General features: G+C 36.9%; 1 protein-coding gene across 1 annotated transcript in view; it reads left to right on the top strand.

Moving 5' to 3' along the window:
- CC2D2A (coiled-coil and C2 domain containing 2A) overlaps positions 1-21,844 on the top strand; it is a 54,618-nt gene that overhangs the window by 28,527 nt on the left and 4,247 nt on the right. Inside the window, exons 18-34 of the mRNA XM_072406420.1 lie at positions 705-852; positions 3,090-3,228; positions 4,001-4,204; positions 4,995-5,087; positions 6,062-6,153; positions 9,590-9,757; positions 10,416-10,521; positions 11,096-11,205; positions 14,300-14,396; positions 14,509-14,607; positions 15,283-15,459; positions 16,264-16,467; positions 18,138-18,227; positions 19,015-19,128; positions 19,520-19,654; positions 20,624-20,746; positions 20,863-20,921. Of these exons, the coding sequence (XP_072262521.1) occupies positions 705-852; positions 3,090-3,228; positions 4,001-4,204; positions 4,995-5,087; positions 6,062-6,153; positions 9,590-9,757; positions 10,416-10,521; positions 11,096-11,205; positions 14,300-14,396; positions 14,509-14,607; positions 15,283-15,459; positions 16,264-16,467; positions 18,138-18,227; positions 19,015-19,128; positions 19,520-19,654; positions 20,624-20,746; positions 20,863-20,921 (2,158 nt within the window). The remainder of the gene's footprint in view (positions 1-704; positions 853-3,089; positions 3,229-4,000; positions 4,205-4,994; positions 5,088-6,061; positions 6,154-9,589; positions 9,758-10,415; positions 10,522-11,095; positions 11,206-14,299; positions 14,397-14,508; positions 14,608-15,282; positions 15,460-16,263; positions 16,468-18,137; positions 18,228-19,014; positions 19,129-19,519; positions 19,655-20,623; positions 20,747-20,862; positions 20,922-21,844) is intronic.

Raw genomic sequence — 21,844 nt, 5'->3', positions numbered from 1 at the left:
GTGATGGGCACAGCTAGTAGGCAGTCTGCTATCTTGCACTGGGGATCACCTCTATCCCAGTCCCCACCACCATCTAGAACAAAGCTTGAACCAGGTCACACATTTCAGCTACTAAATACCTTCCAGCGAAAATCAATGTTCTTTTGCCAGATTTATCTTTCTATTATACATGCAGCCATAAACAATCGATTGATTATAGATTTGCTTATTCAAAGCAATATTTTACTTTCAAGCTTTCAGAGTTGACAACTAACAAATACTTGACAAACAGAAATATCTTTTTATTATAATTAGTTGTAGGAATCTGAGAACTAATCATTCCTTTTTCTTTAATCTTTTATGAATCTTGCCCACTTACTAAGATATCAAGAATATGTTTTTTATGTTTTTTTATGAGAAGGTTATTATTATTAATAATAATATTATTAATAATAATAATAATAATTAATAGGATTTATTTATATTACACAGCATATTACATTTTACACAGCGCTGTACTCTAAATAGGGGTTGCAAATGACAGATACAGACACAGAAGGAGGAGAGGACCCTGCCCCAAAGAGTTTATAATCTAAGAGTTTATTGTTATGACTACTTGTATGGCCATCCCTAAATAAAACCCCCTATTTGTATCTTTATGTGTTATGTGATTCCCTGCTGTAATTTATTCATATTATCTTTGTGTTTATTCTTTGTACTTCTAGATGTTCCATTTTCCTTTGAAGCTGATGGCAGCAACAAGATGGCTCTGATGACATCTGGGAAAGTGTCATACTGTGTATCCTGGGCCGTTGGGGAAAATGGAGTGCCACTGGTTCCTTCTATGTCACAGCAAAAGAACGCTCTTCAGCGGTATGGAATTAGGCCTATATTCATGTATAATTTTTCCTGAAGGAAACCCACACAGACACACAGATTGAAATTTCTAGCCTGTAACTAACTGGTAATCATTGTTTCCCTAAAAGTTCTGCTTTCCCTAAAAGTGTTTGGCTGTCTTGCTTGCACTGTAGGTTAATCCTAAGTCAGTGATCCTGTTCTGATTTCACTTATTGGGCCTGATTTGGTAAAGCTCCCCAAGGCTGGAGAGGATACACTTTCACCAGTGAAGCTGGGTGATTCAGCAAACCTGGAATAGTTTTTTTTAAAGTCATTTCATATTTGTTAGTAAATGTTTCCAATCCTGGACCAGATCCATTCCAGGTTTTTATATCACCCAGGTTCACTGATGAAAGTCTATTTTCTCCAGTCTTGGAGAAATGTAATAAATCAGACACAGTGATCCAGATTGAGTCTGCAGAACAGGAATTCTGATTTCCCTCACTGCAAGTTGGTTGCAGGTGATATTCTATAGTAGTATTCAATAGCATTTTCAGAAGGTCAGCAATGACCATCATATTTAGCTCAGAACTGGTTTCCTTTATTAGAGTTTGCTCATGCTTAGACACCGACACTGTTTTATGTTAACATGGCATGACATTCATCTTCTGATTTCCAATTTACCAGTACTTACGGAATATCCGCTTATGTGAGTTCCTTGTTGTTAACTTTTTATGTCACAGCTATCTAGATTGTCATCAAAACACACATGCACACTTCTAAGGAGACTTTGGGCCTCATTTATTAATGCTATTAACCTCCCTAGAGGTAACCCCGAGTCACACTCGGGGTATGTAAACCTATGGGAAGTAATAGTAAATACAGCCTTACCTGATGCGGCAGCGTCCCGCACCGCCCATCGCCACGATGTCCGTCTTCTTTCTTCTTCCTCCGGCCAGCTAAGATACACTGTCATCGGTGAACCTAGGTGATCCAGCAAACCTGGAATTAATATGGCCCAGGATTAAAAACATTTGCTAACAAATAGCAAATGACTTTTGATAAATCCATTCCAAGTTTGCTGGAATCCATTACCCAGGTTGTCCATTGAAAGTGTATTCTCTCCAGTCTTGGAGAGCTTTAATAAATCCGGCCCTAGGTTTGAATAGTACAATATTGTGTTCATGTTAATATTGCTTAGTGATGAACACTTAATAAATTCCTAATAAACACCCAAAATGATACAAAATATACAAAAAAAAATTATAATATACAACAAACTGAACAATGCATACCACAGTATAATTATAATAGTAATGGTGTCCACAAAAATAAATAATATTATTCAAAGAATAACTTTGATGTTGAATAAATTAGATTTGTGGTATACACATGCATGCATTCAGGTGAGAACTTTTTCTGCTTGTAATGCACAGTGAAAGGATATGTAAAATGAAGGCTGAAGGATGATAAATCTTTAATACAATCAAGTTCAATTTTGGAGGGAAGCCAAATAACCTAACTGCATGTTTTTGGAGGAAACCGGAGGAAACCCACGTAGACACAGGGAGAACCTGGAGACTCCATGCAGATAAAGTCCTGGCTGAGATTCAAACATGGAACCTAGGGCTGCAAAGGCCAGAGTGCTAACCACTGAGCCACCGTGCTGCTTTTGGCTGACTTCCATAGCTTGGATCATTCCATTGTGTAGCTTGAACTATGTTTTAGGCTCAGACCTTTGGCAGGGCAAAGGATTTACAAAGTCCATAGTGCTGTCACTAGCTGACCCTCAAACTGGCTCACAATCTATTGTCCCTACCTTAGTCTTATGTCAATAACCCTGTCTAAGGACAATATTCGGGGGAAGCCAATTAGCCTAACTGCATCTTTTTGGAATGTGGGAGGAAACCGGAGTACCGGGAGGTAAACCCACACAAACACGGGGAGAACCTGCAAATTCCATACAGATAGTGTCCTGGCTGAGATTTGATCCTGGGACTCAGCGCTCCAAAGGCCAGAGTGCTAACCACTGAGCAACTGTGCTGCCCCATGTGAAATATATGGAGGGATCCACAAGTAAAGCAGCACATGTCTTTGTGTGTTTGTCTATGAAGTTGACTTGCAGGTCATTCTGGCTATCAAAAAGGTAAAAAAAAATATAGTATTACATTTTTAGTGACATTAAACCAGTAACAACCTAGTTGGTGTTTTTCTGTATATAATCCTTGCTATGTTAACTATACCAATAAATCCAACCTCTGTTTCTATGATAGCGCTTTACATAACATAGATGCTGTGTCTTCTATTGGAGCTTCTGGATTGACTGATATGAAGAAATTGGCCAAGTGGGCGGCAGAATCAAAACTTGATCCTAATGATCCCAACAATTCAGCTTTAATGCAGCTCATTGCGGTAAGATACACCATATGATGTACCAATACACTATCAGGCTTTTTTAGTACCTCTAGATGTACATAGGTTTGTACTTTCATCTCTGAAAATTGTATAATGTGTATTGTTGCTAATCTAAATACATCTATCAAATGTAATCTTCTGTATGTACAGCATAATGCCGCATTGTATACATGTTTTAATGTATACAAACCTTCTACTAATAGAGAGTTTGTTGGTTAGTATAGATAAGTGTTGTTACTGGCCGAACACTGTATACAGTGAAGCTTGACTTAAAAGAAAATTAAATTTTAGGTTTACATACACATAAGGGTCTGTACATATTCCCACAATTTAAAATAGGAAAAGGTCAGTCCAAGAGGTATACTTGTAGCCAACATTATGTATCATATGCAAGCTATGTAAAATATCCAGACCTGATTTTTTTCATTTGCATTTTTTCTTCCTGCTACCATTTTAATATAATTTTATAGATGAACTTCACTAAATTTCTACTACAACTGCTGGATAGGAGAGTATCTGCTATAGTCACATGATCAGTCTCAATGTTAAAATTGCAGAAAAAACACCTAGGATCAACTATAAACCAATCACAGAGCAGGAAATTAGATCAAAACATGGGGTTTTTGGGGGGAGTTCTGGATGCTGATCGCTAGTTTTCCTGAAGAGTTTTGTAAAGACATGATTACTAGAAGCCATATTTGATTTTATTTTTTATAAAAAAGTTGAATTCTCTATTGACAAAATGTCTCTAACTTTCTGGTAATTCTAGATGGCGAACAGTGGGGACGCCCATGTGCCTGATTACTTCCGACTGGATCAGCTACAGAAGGAGTTTGATTTTGTGTCAGATGAAGAGCTGAGCAGATCAAAACGATTCAGACTTCTGCAACTCCGTAACCAGGAGGTGGCAGATTTTCGAAATTACAAATTGGTGCCTATAAAGGAGCGTGAGATACCAGACAAGATATTTTTGGTAAGCAGTGTTATGTTTATATTACACATATAGCAGAATATCTGTAGAGAAGGTAATGATGTGTAGACAGATCGCATTTAGGTTACATAATGTTGAGCTGTACAGACTCTGCTGAGTGCATTTGAATCAAAACAAATCGCATGTCATGCAAATTAATTAAAACGGGAGGAAACATATTGTATATTGTACACTCACCAGTCCCCATTCCATTGTGGATGCCTACATCTTCTTCCTATTTCTCTTCTTACTTCCGATCTTTGGCAATCCTGATTGGTTGGGATGATGTAACTCCCATGCGGGCGCCGTCTTAGCAACACCAAATTTTGACAGACGAGACAGAGATCAGACAGGTAAGAATGCTTATTGCAGTAGGGACATCACTTGTTCTACTTTGCAATAAAGCCCTGCCTGATTGGAAATTTTAAAGTGAAACTTTCATGACCTTATTGTGACCACTCCTGTCTTAGCAATTAAAGGTAAGCTAACAACTGACATAAAAAGGGATTGGAAAACATTCATGACAATACAGCACCAACACCATAATCTTCACATGATGAGCATTCTTAAAATCCACCAAATGTTTGACCCAGTTCAACTTCAGATGACCGGTCTAAATGTACCAAAATGACCAAAGTACAGATGGCCCCACTAGACTTTTGACGATGGTAAAGACTTTCCATGGGATGTCATACTCCTATTTAAACTTTGTTTCTAATACATCTAAGTTTCATTTCCATCTTTCTTAGTTGTGTGTTGAGTTTGACTTATTTTTTTTTTTAAATCCCTTTAGGATTATGACAAGAAAATACGGGATCAGGATGTAATCACTGCAGAAACTCATCTTGATTCACATAGGATTCGAGTTGCCAAGTATCTTCATAAGGTAAATTTCCAATCTTAAGTTCTAGGCATAGAATGTCTTTATTATTGTTCAAGTTTATCTGTAGCCCAAGCTTTTTTTTCAGTTTTGCATAACGGAGGGTAGAGATAGAACCTCTGTTAAGATTTTAATAATATCTGTAAGGAGTTCCTCTTCTCCTAATCACTTAGAAGAAAAATGATGGGAAGTCTAAATTGTAGCACGTGTTACCACAGGAAAGTCAGAGTACTATGTTGATTTATGGCCCAGTATGCATTTTAAACTTTGACTTCCTCCTTACCCCCAGCTTATATAAAGTTCTCACCCTTGCACTAAAGCTTTAATCACATCTTATATATCAGGTCTGTTTAATCAGCAATGGCTTTATTTATTTATACAGTTAATCCTAATTTCTTCTTCTTCTTTTTTTAACCTTTATTTTAATGATTTTTTTGTGTGTATATGTTGCAGACAGGTTGAAACAACTCTCCGTTCTTATTGCTATTTATGTCTGTTTTCTAGATTTACAGGGGCCCACTCTATACAATAATAATAAATACTTTATAGCCATATTAAAAGTGGTAGTACTTCTTTAGGAAATACGTTTATTGCAGCACAAAACATAATTGGGATGTAACTCCTGGTTTCTTATTATCTGGTACAAAATGTTCTATACAATACATAGTAGGAAGGATAAGGTATTTGTGCTTTTATCATTCTTTATATCTTCTAAACTACAATAGCAGGAAACAGATATTATCTGATTGGTTGGTCTGTGCCACTTCTTTACCTCCTTGTCTCTAGAAGGCTTAGTGTAAATGTAGGATTCTTTTAATTTTGTTCTGTAAAGAAGTGATCCCGCTCTGAAGCGTGTCCTGGAACAAGGTGTGTAGATAAGTCTGTTTCATACAAAGTCTTTATCCTAATTAACCTTTGTTTGGTTTATAGCAAAGCAGATTTATAGCAAATCTAATTATTCAGTTCTATTTCACCAACAGATCCGGGAATCTGTGATAAACCGGTTCCTAATAGCGAAACATCATTTTATTCTTTCTGACTTGGTTGTTGAAGAGGAAATCCCCAGTCTTGGGTAAGAAGTTTGGCATGTTGTAAATGTAATCAAATGTAACTAAACACAGAGTCTCATTTAAAAACATGGAGTCTTTGCAGTCTTTCCAGCATGGCATGTTACTCTATTCACTGCATATTGTGAATGTCATTTATAAAGCAGAAGACAAGCTTTAGGAACCGGACTCTGCTATGGTCACATAATATTTTTAGTCATATTTTTTGACAAACTGCAAAGCCAGTAGAAAATAAGCCCCAACCCCTGAGGAGCCCACTGACCATTGATACTGACAGGAATTTCCTGACATGTGAGGGGGGGGGCAGGTGGGTCAGTCGTAGGCACCTTTCATAAAAAAGACATTTGGCGAGCGTGCTTTGTGCCAGGAATTGAGTTAAACACAATATGTTGTTTATTTTTGTTTACTTCACATTTGCTCTTGCATTTTGACAGCGTTAGTACTTTTATAGGAACTTTTTATAGTCCGTATATATGGGTGAAAACACATGGGGGCTGACCATAACATGTTTTAGTGGTACACATTAGGTCTTTTTTTTATGTAACAAGCTTGGTATATTAGGAACAATGCTCTGCATAGTATATTATTGGTTAAATTAAACCTGTCTGTCCCTTTCTGCAATGCAAACACATAATGGTACAAAGTGACATTATATCACATAACAAAACACTTTCGATCAGGATTTACCAACACGTCTGATCACTTTACAAATGATCCATGTACAGAATCAGTTGCTAATAATCAGTTGGAAGCCTATGTAATTATCTTTAACTAGGTTTGATCCGATCAGAAATCTATCCAAAGTAAAAAATCATCCCTTAGTAAGTGCAAAAACTGACTTAACTGCTCTGAAAATAGTGCCCTACTCCTGTGGCCACCGGCTCCAGGCTCACTTGCTATTCTACATTAATGGCCTATATCAAACCAGTAATAAGGAGCAGAAGAATTGTATTTAGGTACCTACATGTGTTTCTTGGTAGATGTCAACATCGCTACATTACAGGGTATCAGGATTGAAACCAAAAAAAAAAAAACATTCTATAAGTTATGTTCTGTATTCAAAAAACAAAATGAGCTATACAGCTTATTAACTATAACAGATCACATATATATGTTTCATATGTATATATAGCTATTTGCCTAGAGTTTTAAATCTGATTTTGTTGAAGCATAACTATTAACTTGTGTTTACACTCTTCTTCTGCTTTGCCTTTGTATTGAGTTCTAGTGGCTCCGGGTATGTTATCTATTGTTCTGACTCTTAATAAGTTATCTGGCTATAAACCAAGAGTAGACCTTGGCGTGAGAGCAATTCTCAGAAGCATTGCTGTACTTCACATTTCTTATATATTGATTTTTTTATGCTTCAGCGCTCACCTCTTGGTTATTGCCTTTATGTTTTATATAAACAAAACTGTTTCCATAAAGTTGATATACTGAAATAATTTAATTTTATATGTATATAAAAAAAATTTAATTTGTAGGACAAACTATTCATGTGACCTCTTTTGCCTCCCCCAGCAATTCTTGTTTCTCATAAAACTAAATTAAACAAGTGTAAAAAATATATAGCATATTTGTTTCAACTCTTTAGAATTATAACTTTTTGGAACATGAGCCCTTAATCACTAATATAAATCATCATATTACACATTCCCGCATGCTGTGCAAGCTTTAATATTTGCAAGCATGGTTGATGTGTGTTTAATGTGGCTGTCCAGTTACATACTGTATTAGGGGACATTTGGACCCCCAGGGTTCTTTAATGAGACAACTTCTAGAACATTTGCACCCCCCGGATTCTTTAATGAAACAACTTATAGAACATATCCATCACTTCTATGCTGAACGCAAACTGTAATCTGCAGGACATTCTATGATAGGACTCTGACCAGAGTGCTGCTGATTCAAAATTTACATTTTTTTTTTTAATTTATGTACAAAATGACATAGTGCTAGTCCCAAGCACTGACTTTAAAATCATTATCTTCTCATTAAATCTATTAATCATTTTTATCATCTTTAATTTAACAACTTTATGGTAAAGTTTTGTACATTAGTAACCACAGTGTCAGTCTACAGTGCAATCCTTACTGAAGTCTTTGGAAATGGTATGGAATGCTTCATAAACAAGAATCATTGACCTAAATGCTGACCTGTCATTGTGGGCAGCATGGTGGCTCATTGGCTAGCACTCCGGCCTTGAGGCATCGGGGTTGACAAGTTTCAGCCCCACTCAGGACATTATCTGCATAAGGTTTGTATGTTCTCCCCATGTTTTGCATGGGCTTCCAGGCAGTATCCTCCCATAAAAAAATACTGTTAGGTAACATGTCTTCCTCCAAAATTTGCCTTTAACTGTGATATGGACATTAGATTGTGAGCTCCTCCAACAGTTAGTGAAAGCACTGCGTAATATGTGGGTGCTATATAAGAACATGAAATAAAATAATATATTAACAAAATCTGGCATAAAAAATAAAGATCAATTTTCAGAATAATAATTCTGCTTTTTGTTGGTAATGTCCCAGCCTTTTAAACATAGACCTTTGACCTAAGTGCTGATTGCTTTCTTGTGGGCAATGTCCCTGTGTCATAAGAAAGATCTATGGCCTGAATTCTAATCCCCTCATTGTGGACAAAGCCCAAACCTCACTCACATTGATCTTTGGTATGAACATTGATCTCCTTTTGTAGAAAACATCCTTGTTTCACAAACAAGACTTTGTGGTTTGAATGCTAAACCCATCATTAGGAATAATGTCCAAGCCTCACAATATGGGTTTGCGGTCTGCATGCCAATGCCCTCATTGTAGAAAGTTCCAGAGACCCCAAATAGGTATCTATGATCCTAGTTCTGTTTTCCTCTACAGGTCTTTACTAGCACTTTACTATGGCTGCATACACACATGCAATTTTCATTGATGGAAATGATCTTTCATTATCGTTTCCAGGGACAAAGTCATAGATTTAGAGCGAGTACACACAGCTTCATTCTGTTCTAAGGAGAGAATAGGAGGGAGAGCGAGCGAGCAGCACCTTGCTGTGGTCTTCTCCCTTGACCGTCCTGACAGATCTATGAATGACGACGGGCCTCTGCTGTGCATATGTCAGATTCTTACCAGAAAAGAGTATGACTACTTGTGTCGGGCAAGAATCATTTGACGTGTGTACTTAGCCTAGGTAACTGGGTTACATTACAGTGTCCATATCAAAGGGGGAAACCTGTCATTTTGTGTCCTTGTTACACCCTTTCATCAGGACAGGAAGTGAGCAATCAGTGAGTGCACCATTTTTCTTCCTGGTAATTTTGTACACATTATAATGCCACTTCAATACCATTTCTGAAAAACTTCACTGGGGAGTGTTGTGTACGTAGATGTAGCAAAACTAGTTCTTGTGAAACTTTCTGAAAAGCAGCATTCTACATCAATGTCTCAGAATTCTAGGAATGGACCTATTCAAGCTAGCTGAACCAAAACGTCCACTCAAGCCAAGGAGAAAGGAGAGAAAGAAGGTGACTGCTCAGAATCTGTCTGATGGAGATATCAAGGTCCTAGTAAATGTCATCCGCGCCTATGACATTCCAATTAGAAAACCGACATCCAGGTAGGAGAGCTTGTATAGTGACCATATTTGTTGCTGCATCACATACCTCTGGAACTTAACAATAAATGCAGAGCATAACATACTAGGGCATGTTCACAAGATATACATTGGACGAATGTTTTCATCTTTTACATTCATCCGATTACATCTTAGAATGAGAGTGTAAAGTTCAAACATAATTAAAGTAACATCTTGGTAAAGATGTAAACCTTTAATGGAATCCCCATATTGATGTTTGCATATATCACCTTGATGGTAGCTGATAGATAAAATGGGCCTGATTTATGAAAGCTCTCCAAGGCTGGAGAGGATATACTTTCCACAGTGAAGCTGGTTGATCAAGCAAACCTGGAATGGATCTGGTCCAAGATTGAAAACATTTGCTAACAAATAGTAAATTACTTTTAAGAAGTCTAATCTAGGTTTGCTGGATAACCCAGCTTCACTGATATAAGTGTATCCTCTCCAGCCTTGGAAAGATTTACTAAATCAGACGCAATGTATTTATTTTTACTGATCATAGACAGTAAAAAAAATATTAGACTTATTATATAAGTAATTTAGCATGTCATAGTGAACTCAGGTACATTGTTACTTATCCACCCCTCCCTCCTTTTTGTCCTAATAAACAATTTTGTAATTTCTTTTTTTTTACAAGCAAACAAACACAACCTTCCAGATCTGCAAGATCATTTAATGAGATGTTCACAGCCACAACTTCCCCTCAAGGACAGGGCTCGTCTCCAGAGTGGTCAGTTAATCAGGTACAAGTATATGTGTATTTTTTTTCCATTTATTGATACATTGCCATTTCTCCCCATATTTTATTCCCTCAAAAGAACATCAAGCACAAGAAGAAATGCGGACGCACTTTTGTGAGCTGACCGCATACAGTATTTTTGAGTGGTGTCATCTTTGCCCGGTTGTATTTTGCTAAACTACTCAAACTTTCTCTCTTCATCTTTAAAAAAAAAATAAACACTTATTCTTGTGTAGTCCAAGACTAATAACTAGGAGGACCAATTAGCCTAATAAGGATAACACAGGAACTGTGCACAGGACTTTAGCAGGATCATGATCAACACATGCAAACCCAGTGATCACTAGATCTCTGTGCTTCTTTTTTTAATTTATGAAGATGTTACACATCGTAACATTTTTGGAAGGAAAAAGTAAGAGAATGTCTTAATGTCTAGTAACACTTGTAGGTATGTTTCTATAGCGTCTCGGCTTGTACCGAAGTATTTCATAATATTCTTATGGAAAGTTGGTGATTATTTTGTTTTGTGTCAATCTGGAATAGAACGTAAAAAAAAAATACTTCCTGTGGTATTGCAGGTGCTGGTTCGGCCATTTGTAGAAGTTTCATTTCAGCGTACTGTATGTCAGACCTCAACAGCCGATGGTCCAAATCCAAACTGGAATGAAGAACTTGAGCTGCCATTTAGGTAAATAAAACTCTAAAGATGATGAGTGCCAGTGTCAGAACTAAAAAAGTATGTAATAATTAAAAATAATTCATAATAATTTATGAGCTCTGTAAAAGAACGGGCATATATATGTTATAAACTGATGTAAGCAGAATATTAGGAAGTATTCGGAAGGGAAGGTTCAAGATTCTGTATGACGGTCAGTCTTTATTTCTTCTTTTCCCTTTATTAAAGTTTTTTTTTCCTAAACACAAATCACCAAAAAACATAATTGTTCATTTGGAAACATAGTTGTAGAACTGCATGGGAAAAGATGTCCAGATAACTCAGAAAATTTCATCAAAATATCTATTTCCTTTTTATCTGAATAGCAAGTTAATGCCTTAGTGGAGTAATGTCTGGTTACTAAGATCATCAGTGAACCTGGGTGATACAGAAAACTTTGAATAGATCTGGTCCAGGATGGTACTCTCATTTTCTACTGTCATCATGAGATCATTAGTAAAACACCTTGGAACTCTGTTTCTCTTAAATAGAACTATGGTTTCTGTATTCTTTCTAAAGGTTTCCTGGCTATTAGCTAGTATATGCCACTTGCATAAAGATACAATTTTGTCTGTTAGATTTTGCCTTTTATTTTTTTTACCCCTCTCCTTATCAACAAAATCTTGATTTTTATAAATAAAACCTTCCCATTTTTATGCATACTTTATTTTAGACCCCAGTGATCACTGGGACTCTGAGTCTTTTTTTCAGTGTTTGCAGATCTGAGCAGGTGTAATGTGCTTTACATGTGCTTCCAGAAAACAGCAGACCTCCTTGTGTAATGGCCACATGAACCTTCATGATTAAAAGTGTTGAATCCAAATAAAAGGAGGTCTACCTCTCCTGCAGACTCAGCCTTGTGTCTCTAAATATAGATACTACATATCATCAGGTCCACACTGCCTTCCTTTATACCCAAGAACAGCAGAGACAACCCAATGGAAGAAATATGTAGGCGGCTTTTGCTGTCCTGTACTTAAATTAGTTGCCCACCCGTCTATACGTTAGTAATTTGATTCAATGATGTAAAATAATAAGCAGTTTTATATTTTCTAAATATGTTTTTCCAATTACTTATTGCCTACTTTATACTCACAAAATGTTTATCACAGATACAGTATTATTGATATTATTATTAATAATAATAAACAGGATTTATATAACGCCAACATATTACGCAGCACTGTACATTAAATAGGGGTTGCAAATGACAACAACAAAAATACAAACAGTGACACTGAAGGAGAGGGCCCTGCCCCGAAGAGCTTACAATCTAGTAAGAGGGGGAATTAACACACAATAGGAGAGGAGAGTTAAAGTATGTCCAGTCAATACTTTTTTTCTTGGATTTGGATGGAGTAGGGAAGGGTTATAATCTCTTTACTGCATTCCTTGGAATTATTTTGTCTTACTTCCTGTCTTGCTGACACCTTTTTACCTGAATGAAGTGAGGGGAGCTCTCCATCCTCATCACTGGAATAAAAATTATTTCCCTAGTGGCGTAGAAGACAAGAACCCTGTTCTATTTTTGTTTCTATCCCAGTTGCAGATTTAACTTATTTCCTGTCTGGTGAAACTATTCTCAGCTGGACAGGAAATTAGAATTACCAGGACAAAACTCGAATAAAGTTTTTGGCTTGACATTTACACTATTCTTTTTAAAACTGTCAATAATAATGACATCAGTGTTGCATTACAATAAAGTCATAGTAACACTTTTATTCCCCCTCTACACTTCTGATTTTTCACATGGCTTCCATTAAATATAGCAGCATTGGCTTAAAAAAGATACAAATTAAATTCAATTTAGCCGAATTTAATGAAAGCCAAATCCAATACTGTTGGTCTTAAAGAGAGGTGTCCAACTCCAATCCTCATGAGCCACGTTCAGGCCAGGATTTTCAAATAAACAGATTCCAATCCCCCAAATAAGCACAATCCAATCTCCCTTTCCTGTGTCCCCATTATATAAGTAAGAAGGAATTCAGTCCTCTGACAGTTGTACACAGTAGCAGGACAGGGATTTGTGTTTTGAATTTACTATTTTACTTCATATTAGTACCACTCCTGGCAAATAGGAGGGCTTTAATGCTATAATGTTCATCTGATCAATGCAGATTTAGGAGATTTGCTCCTTCGTACTCTGTATGTAAAGTTTCAAACCCCAACTTCAACACATCCTTAGCTTTTTCATTTATGGTGCTCTTCTTTGCTCAAGGTTCTGAAGAGCTGCCATAGACATACCCTGACAGTAACTTGATCCAACTATATTAGGCTGGATTGGGTGACCATATTTAACCTATAGCCGTGTCAAAGGCTCATCTGCCATCCCATTGGGGCAAATGCTATTTAGACATGTAACATTTTGTCCAATCACTAATGCTCCTTTAAGACATAAGCATTTCTGGTATAGTTGCCCACCCCTACCTCCCACCACGTCTATTAAAATAAATCAATATGCTTGGCCACACTGGGTATACATGTTTATGCTGAGAGTTATATGGTAATTTGTTTGCATCTTTACCTATACTATGTATAGATCATTTGTCACTAAATAATAGGAACATTGAGCCTAGTACCCTGAAAACATACTTTTTTGTCTACTAATATAGCATATAGGAGCTCTTTCTCCACGTGAGGTGCCTAGACACTCCTCGTGCCTACAGCTTCATAGATGAATCTTCATCTACAATCTTCTATAGTGTAAGGTTTTCAAAGGCACTTCTGCATTTGACTGCTATTTTCAGAAAATCTAGATAAATCCTGCTTAGTGTTTTCTTTGCTTGAAGACTCTGAAATAAATAAGCAAAGCCCTACCTCTACCAAGATGGCTTGTCATATGCAGAACAGTAAGTAAGTAATTGGGAAAAATATCTTCACTTCCAAACAATACTAGTGAATAATTTGTCACCCTCTTGTCTGCCTTTTTTGAGCACAGTTTTAAAAGTTATGTCCTGCTTCTTCAACATTTTGGACGTGCAGTTTTTTTTTACAGTTGCACATTGTTAGTGTCATTCCTTTGACTGTTTACCATGTTCCTGGGTCACAATTTGGTATTTTTTCCCAGGGCTCCTAATGGTGATTACAGCACAACAAGTTTACAGTCAGTGAAAGACGATGTTTTCATTAATGTGTTTGATGAAGTCTGCTTTGATATATTGGAGGTAAGTTGTAAAAGTCATAGCATAAGTTTTGTTTGCTGTCCCTTACGTATGGTAATGTATCAGTCCCATAATTTAACGTGTTTGAATTTATGGAAAAAATATTATCTTTCAGGACGATCGGGAGAGAGGAAGTGGCATTCATACACGTGTCGAGAGACATTGGCTTGGATCTATCCGAATTCCATTTACTACAATATATTTTCAGTCCAGAGTAAGTGCAGGTCTTTGAGAAACTACAATTCTACAAAAGACATGAACAAAAATAAAAGTGTGATGGTTTGAGATTTTATGGAGTAGAAGAAAAAGGAGTCCTATCACCAAAAGGCAAAATAGATTCTGGTAGGCCAGTATTAATTTAAAGTGCATTTGGTTTTCTACCATATGGGAATTCATGGTAAAGTCTCTGCTGTGTTCTTGAATCTTCACATCTAACACAGCAGTCACAAAAGGATCCAGCTTTCCTTGTTCAGTTTTAACTGATATATTTTATAGCATGGAGAAAAGAGAATAAGAAAACTCCACAGTACAGGTAAGTGTAGCACAAAAGCTGATCAGTTGGCTATGATAAGCAAATACCAGTTTTCTAATGCTAAATGTAAAAATGTGCTTTATGATCACCTGACACAAATATAGAAACAATTACAAATTGTGTTTTAAGGTAAAATAATATATATGATTACATTTTGTTAGGTGTACCAGTAATACTCAGTGGTTCCGTTTCCAGGAAATGAGCAGTAATATACATAAAGAACGGTCTGTCTAACGTATTCTTGTCAATGCAGAAAGATACATGAAATCCTAAGCTAATGGGAAAAGTATGTAAATGGAGCTTAATAATAATGTTATAATACATTTTCTGTATTTTCATAATCTGTATTATTTACAGATTGATGGAACTTTCCGGATTGACACTCCCCCTGTGCTACTAGGATACAGTAAACAGCGCAATTTGGGAAATGATGGAGGCTATGAATCAGTCCGAAGCCTTAGCCAAGGCTCCTTCCTAACTCTGTTTATTACTATTGAGCCTCAGCTTGTGCCTGGAGAGCCCATCAGGGAAAAGGTATTTATTATACATAGCGTGCCTATTGACTGGCATTAAATACATCATCTATGCAAAGTAATATCATTGTTATAAAATGCCTTCAATTGAGAGTTAAGAGTCATTATTGTCAATTTTATATCTGTTTCACTTCATTGTGTCTTGTGACCTGTGCAGGTAACAGAGACAGCACAAACCTATGTAATGCAAGAACTGAGTAGAAATCTACCCCGGACACTGGCAGCTAAATAAAAAAACTGACATTGCCAATCTCTTAGATATTGGATGTATGATGAGGGCTTAGTAAACTTATATGTTCCAGGGGTGGCTCTGGGGAATGTACTCCTGCCATGTACACCGGGCTCCTAGGACACTGCATAGCAATTTGTTTCTTCTACTTATGTTTGCATGGGTTTCATTCCACCCTACAAAAACAAGCTGGTAGGTTAATTGACTCCCTTTCCCCTAAAAAGTGGCTTTAAACTATAGTAATGACATTGGATTGTCAGTGTCTCTGAAGGCCAACTAATGACATATCTCTGGATGCTTTAAAAAGCTGCATAATTTTTCAGTGTCTTTAATAAGGTATGCTTGTGTTGAATATTACCTGCAATAAGATTCTCATTTGCTGGGATGCAACCTTGGAGACAGAACTCTCTTCTTAAGCACATCACAATAAAGTGAAACTGCTGATGATACTAAAACGACAAAAAGCTGATTTTCAAAAGATTGTTTTATGTATGCAAGAAGCACATATTTATGTGGGTACTGACTTCAAGGTAAACAATATCTGATGGATGCTTTGCTATTCCTTGGTATCCTTAGTTTGACAGCAGGGAAGATGAGAAGTTACTGCAGGCTGCAGAGAAATTCCAGAATGAAGCAGCTTTAAAATTCCCAACCCGGCAGTGCCTGACAACAGTCATAGACATTAATGGAAGTACAGTTTTCATCACTCGATACATCAAGGCCTTACAACCTCCACAGCAGCTTCTAGAAGCCAACCCTAATAATATACAAGCAACTTCAGTAAGTAACACAAAAGTGAATTATTACCATAATTTGCTGTGGGGTTAAAACCCAACAATAAACGTATCTTATCTGCTCTCTTTAGGTCAGTTTATTATACCATTGAAAGCATTTTATTATGTCTGCTGGATAAGTGTAAAGCATTCCTATTGATTCTGTCATTGTGTCCACTTTGCTTGAATTGCACTGAAATCCCAAGCAGTGCTCTCATCCCTGCTCAATATACAGATGGGTCCATAAATATTTGGACAGAAACGTTTTTCCAGTTTTGGTTCTGTACATTACCATAATTAATTTTAAACAACTCAGAAGCAGTTGAACTGCAGACTTTCAGCTTTAACCTCCCTAGCGGTTCATTTCTTTCCGGTTTTATATGTCTAAAAGCGTACATTGTTTTTCATGAAATTTTTTTTTTACAGTATAATAGTATGAGTATAATAAAGTTTGAAACACAAAATCATGTGAAAATAATAAATTAAAAAAATATATATATATATTTTTAAAATAAATATTATACTCATAATATTATACTGTAAAATAAATGTTCATGAACGACAATGTACTGCTTTTACACATATAAATCCAATGTATTGCATTCAACAGTTATTTTGTATTGAATGCAATACAAATGGATTTTGAATTTCCCGCCCCGCCCCGCTGGCAACGTACACACGCATTAACGTCACCAGGAACTCCCCTGTGACTCATCGCGTGCAGAAGACGCCGGAAGGAAGAAGACAGGGATCGCGGCGATGGACGACGCGGGACTCTAGCGGATCAGGTAAGCGCTGTATTTACTAACCTTTCCATAGGTTTACCTACCCCGAGTCACACTACTTTCAGCAACTTTTTTCTAGCCCGAGTCACACTCGGGGTTACCGCTAGGGAGGTTAATTTAGTGAGTTGAACAAAAAGATTGCATAAAAATGTGGGGAACTAAAGCCTTTTTTTTTATGGCTATTTCATGGCCTGGTGTGGGCAATTCCTTCGTTATGACATTATTAATTAAGCAGATAAAAGGCCTGGAGTTGATTTGAGGGGGGTGCTTGTATGTGGAACAGTTGTCTCTGTCTAAATATTTATGGACCTAACTGTACCTCAATGAAATACAGCTTTTTTTTTCCAATGTTATGTTTTGTAGAGCTAACACACTTCCTGTCTAGGGTGACAATGCTGCCTTACCTGGGTTCAATATGTCTCTGTGGTATGGGTTGGGATGAGATTTCTTCCCTGGTTTCCCAGATAGTAGTAAGAATCTGGTATGCGATCATATCTGGCCTGCTCAAAATGTAACCATTACTGTTCCTAAAGTAAACATTTTCTAAGATTAATATGGATGCTGCCTATGATGACTTCATTCTATGTTGGTAATTTCATGGCTATCATGCTGAATCAATAGCATCAATAATCTCTGATCTAGAACAAGTATAATGAATTCTTACATTCCTGATCTACAAAACATTCATACAAAACATGGTCAATGACTCTGAAAGTATGGTGGCCGGGTGGTCAGCATAATAGCCAGGGAACTAAATTGGCAAAATAAAGTCAGCAATAGCAGCATCCATGTTTATCTTGTGAAAGATTTTCTATGAGGTTGATCTTGATGAGTATTTGCATGTTGTGTTGGTTGTGTGTCATAATGGAAGTTTTCTGTTTTCTGCCCTCAGGAACTAGTGGCTCGCTATGTCTCCCTTATACCCTTCCTGCCAGACAATGTGTCGTTTGCAGGGATTTGTAATTTGTGGAGCACATCAGATGTGAGTATATGCAGCATGTAATATTTATAATTTAATAAAAGTGCAGTCATGATAGCAGAAGGGCATTCAATGTACACACAATATGGGTACTGAGCTTTAGTTCAAACTTCAGTGTGGACGTACAGGGTCCTTTTTCAGCCAATGTTTTTTCGTCCCATTTTTAACAAGAAAAGGGAATGATTTTTAACAGTAGAATACTGTGAAAAAGTCTAAAAAAGTGCAAACTTTCTCAGAATCTCAAAACTTTGTATAAAAGGTTTGCTCTGCAGGTTTTTAACCAGCCATATCCAGTATGATCTTACTTATAGAAACAAGTAGGTGGTACTGTTATGTAGGTACAAAGTGTGACCCCTGATATCTTCTCATTCTGGGTCAGTAGTAAAGCAAGACTGAGGATGACAACCCTATGGCCCTGCACACTTAAAAAAAAGTCATCAGTAATAAATGTTTTTATATTTCTACAGACAGGTAAGCCAGGCTATAGATTTTCAAGCATTTACATTAAACATGCTATACATGAGCTTAAATACAATAACTCATTGACCATTGTAGGTGCAGGCAATGTGGTGCAATTCATCCCTAAATTTTAAAGCAGAAGTCATTATCTCAGTCCCAGCACTTTAACAATTTGTAATACGTTACCCCTAGCCAGGATAAGTACATTTAACTTTAAGAATATGTTCTAAGAATGAATTGTTTTCCAGAAGTGAGTCATAGGGAGTTATCTCTATAAACATGGATCTAAAAAAAAAATCTTATGTAGTCTATTCTCTTTTTTCCTATTCAGCAATTCCTCGACCTCCTGGCTGGTGATGAAGAAGAACATGCAGTTCTCCTCTGTAATTATTTCCTAGCCATGGGGAAGAAGGCGTGGCTTCTCATTGGCAATGCCATACCAGAGGTATGCGGTCAGTACATTGTATTACTGATGACAGATATAAAACGTCTATTGCTTGAGTGCCTGGTATTATATTAACAATCACTATTCACATTAACTAGTTTATCTTCCTGGTTGACCTCCAGGCAGCACAGAACAATGACTTTGTTCTAAATGTGGAGGGTACATTAGGGGATTTAACATTTGATTTAGCGTTTCATGTGGGAGTGGCCATTTCTGCAGGTTGGCTCTATTAGGCCTCCGGTGACTTATTATTAGTTCTGGGTTTGGCTTGCATGTCATGTAGACAATATAATACTATAGTATACAGAATCTCTCATGTCAGCTTTGCTAGTTGCCTTAATAATGTTAAAACAGGACTTTTACTTGAATCTAAAGAATTCATCTTTTACAGGGCCCCACTGCTTATGTACTAACACTAGAGCAGAACCAATATATCATATGGAATCCAAGCAATGGCTGCTTCTATGGTCAGTATGATACTTTCTGTCCGTTGCAGAGTGTCAGCTGTCTGATTAATGCTGACAATGTAAGTATGCCCAGCTGATTTTGAATTATTAATCGTTTGAGTAATTATGAAATTCTGTTTTGTGGTGCGGAGGTTTAGATTGTGAGCTCTTCTGCTCAGAACTACCATCTGTGCACAGTACTGTGTTGTTGAAATGTTCTTTTATATAATTTTACTTATCTGTTCTTTTACTTGTTTTGTATATATTTCCTTTATTTGTCAGAGCTAAAAAATAAAAAGAAATACTCAGGTTGATAAACCCCAGCTCATTTTCTAGATTCATTTTTAGCCAGCAGGTGACGCTTTTGTCTCTGTTTTATGTCTTCTACTAATCATTATTACTTATACAGACCTGAATGTCCTTACGTTATGTCAGTATATGGTGGAGGGGTTCTGTTATCTCAGCAGGAAAAAGTTATCCTTCATAGTGAACGGTTTGGTGGAAGTAGTTTACATTTATTAGAGAACTTTGTTAAACAAATCCAAACAAAATGCTGCTTTTTGTTTTGCATAGAGTGTGTAAGGGTTAGGACATTCTGTGGGTTTTTATTGCTGTCTGTGACTACCTGTCTCATTCCCCCTCATCTCTTGTCCTTGTATCACACTGGTATCTCTGGGCCACACAGTAGAAATGTTCACGGGGAGTTACAAAAACCTGCCTGAAGTCCAGCCATTCTCAACCAGGGCTTCTCCCGAGATTGCTAGGGGTTCTTTGAACTGTCTCTGAGTAACCTCCTATTTAATAATGTCTGCATGATTCTAATGATGTTAGTTGCCTATAAAGGTGGCATTGTAGCCTCCTCTGTAGGGGGGATTCTTTCCGCTAGCAACCAATTTGAGGCTTTTTTCCCATTGATCCTTGCATATAAGTAGCATTTTATTTTCTATATTCTGGTATCTGTCTAAAATAATACCTGATATATACTTTATTGGTTTCTCTGTTATATTTCTATGTAATCAGATATTTATTGTTTGCCGTCTTCCTTTTAGATCTGGTTTAATGTACAGCAATATGATTCTCCGATGAGTATAAGTTTTGACACAGGCCGACCCAACCAATGGAAAGCCTTCTTCTCACGAAGTTATCCGAATCCAGGACTGGCCAGTGTGCAGGTATTTATAAAGAGGTTTCAAAATGCCCTACATGTACAATTTAAGGTAGACTTTCCAGAGTATAGAGTGGTTTTGTTAACAATTGATTAAAATATGTATAATTATTTATCTTCTAGCCAGAAGAACTAATATATCAGCGCCCAGATAAGACCTCTGCATCAGAACTTCAAGACAGGTAAAGGAGATATGAACTTGGATCGTGGTAGATGGTAAAATGGAAGACATTAGGGCAGCTCACTTGTCATTTTCAAATTTAGACAGTTCTGTGTGGAATACACAATCATTATGAAGCGGGAAACAGATGTATATTAACACTCCCCAAATGTCCATTATATGGCCATCTTTCTTTAGTTAAGCACTTCTGTTTCTGGCGGCTTATTGCTTTAAATACCCCATAATATAAAATGTTAGAGAGTTTATTTTTATAGTAGAGTATGCCTGTTGTAAAACTGTGCAAACATAACAGCCTAAATACAGTACTCATGGAACTTACATTGCCTAGGATGTACATCTGCATTGCCTACAATTTAGGCAGCCTTGTCCTTAGACTTGCATGGCTGAGCATGTTGTACTATATAGCTGAGAAACCATTCTGTATCATTGCAGATTAACTTAGATCGTTTGTGATGGCCAATAGTAGTTAGTCACATAGTTACTTAGTCAGGTTGAAAATAGACATCAAAAAGTCCATCAGGTTCAACCACTAGGGAAATAAACAAACCCCAAAAATAAAACCCTATAGACATAGTTGATCCAGAGGAAGGCAAAAAAAACCTGGTACAATTTGCTTCAACAGGGAAAAAAATATCCTTCCTGGTTCCATGAGGCAATTCAATGTTTCCTGGATCAATGGTTTCTGTTATCTTTACTTTAAAGCCTTAATACCCAGTTATATTCTGTGCTTCTAGAAAAGCATCCAGTTTTTTCTTAACACAATCTATAGTAGTTGCTGAAACAACTTCCTGAGGGAGCCAATTTCATTTTCACAGACCTTACAGAAGAATCCCTTCCTTATCCGGAGCTTAAACTTCTTTTCCTCCAGACGTAAAGAGTGCCCTCTTGTTCTTTGTAATGATCTCAAAGTGAATAATTGGGAAG

The sequence above is a fragment of the Pyxicephalus adspersus genome, chromosome 3 (assembly GCF_032062135.1).
Source record: "Pyxicephalus adspersus chromosome 3, UCB_Pads_2.0, whole genome shotgun sequence".
Taxonomy (NCBI): Eukaryota; Metazoa; Chordata; class Amphibia; order Anura; family Pyxicephalidae; genus Pyxicephalus; species Pyxicephalus adspersus.
This window is presented reverse-complemented; position numbering and strand designations above follow the sequence as displayed.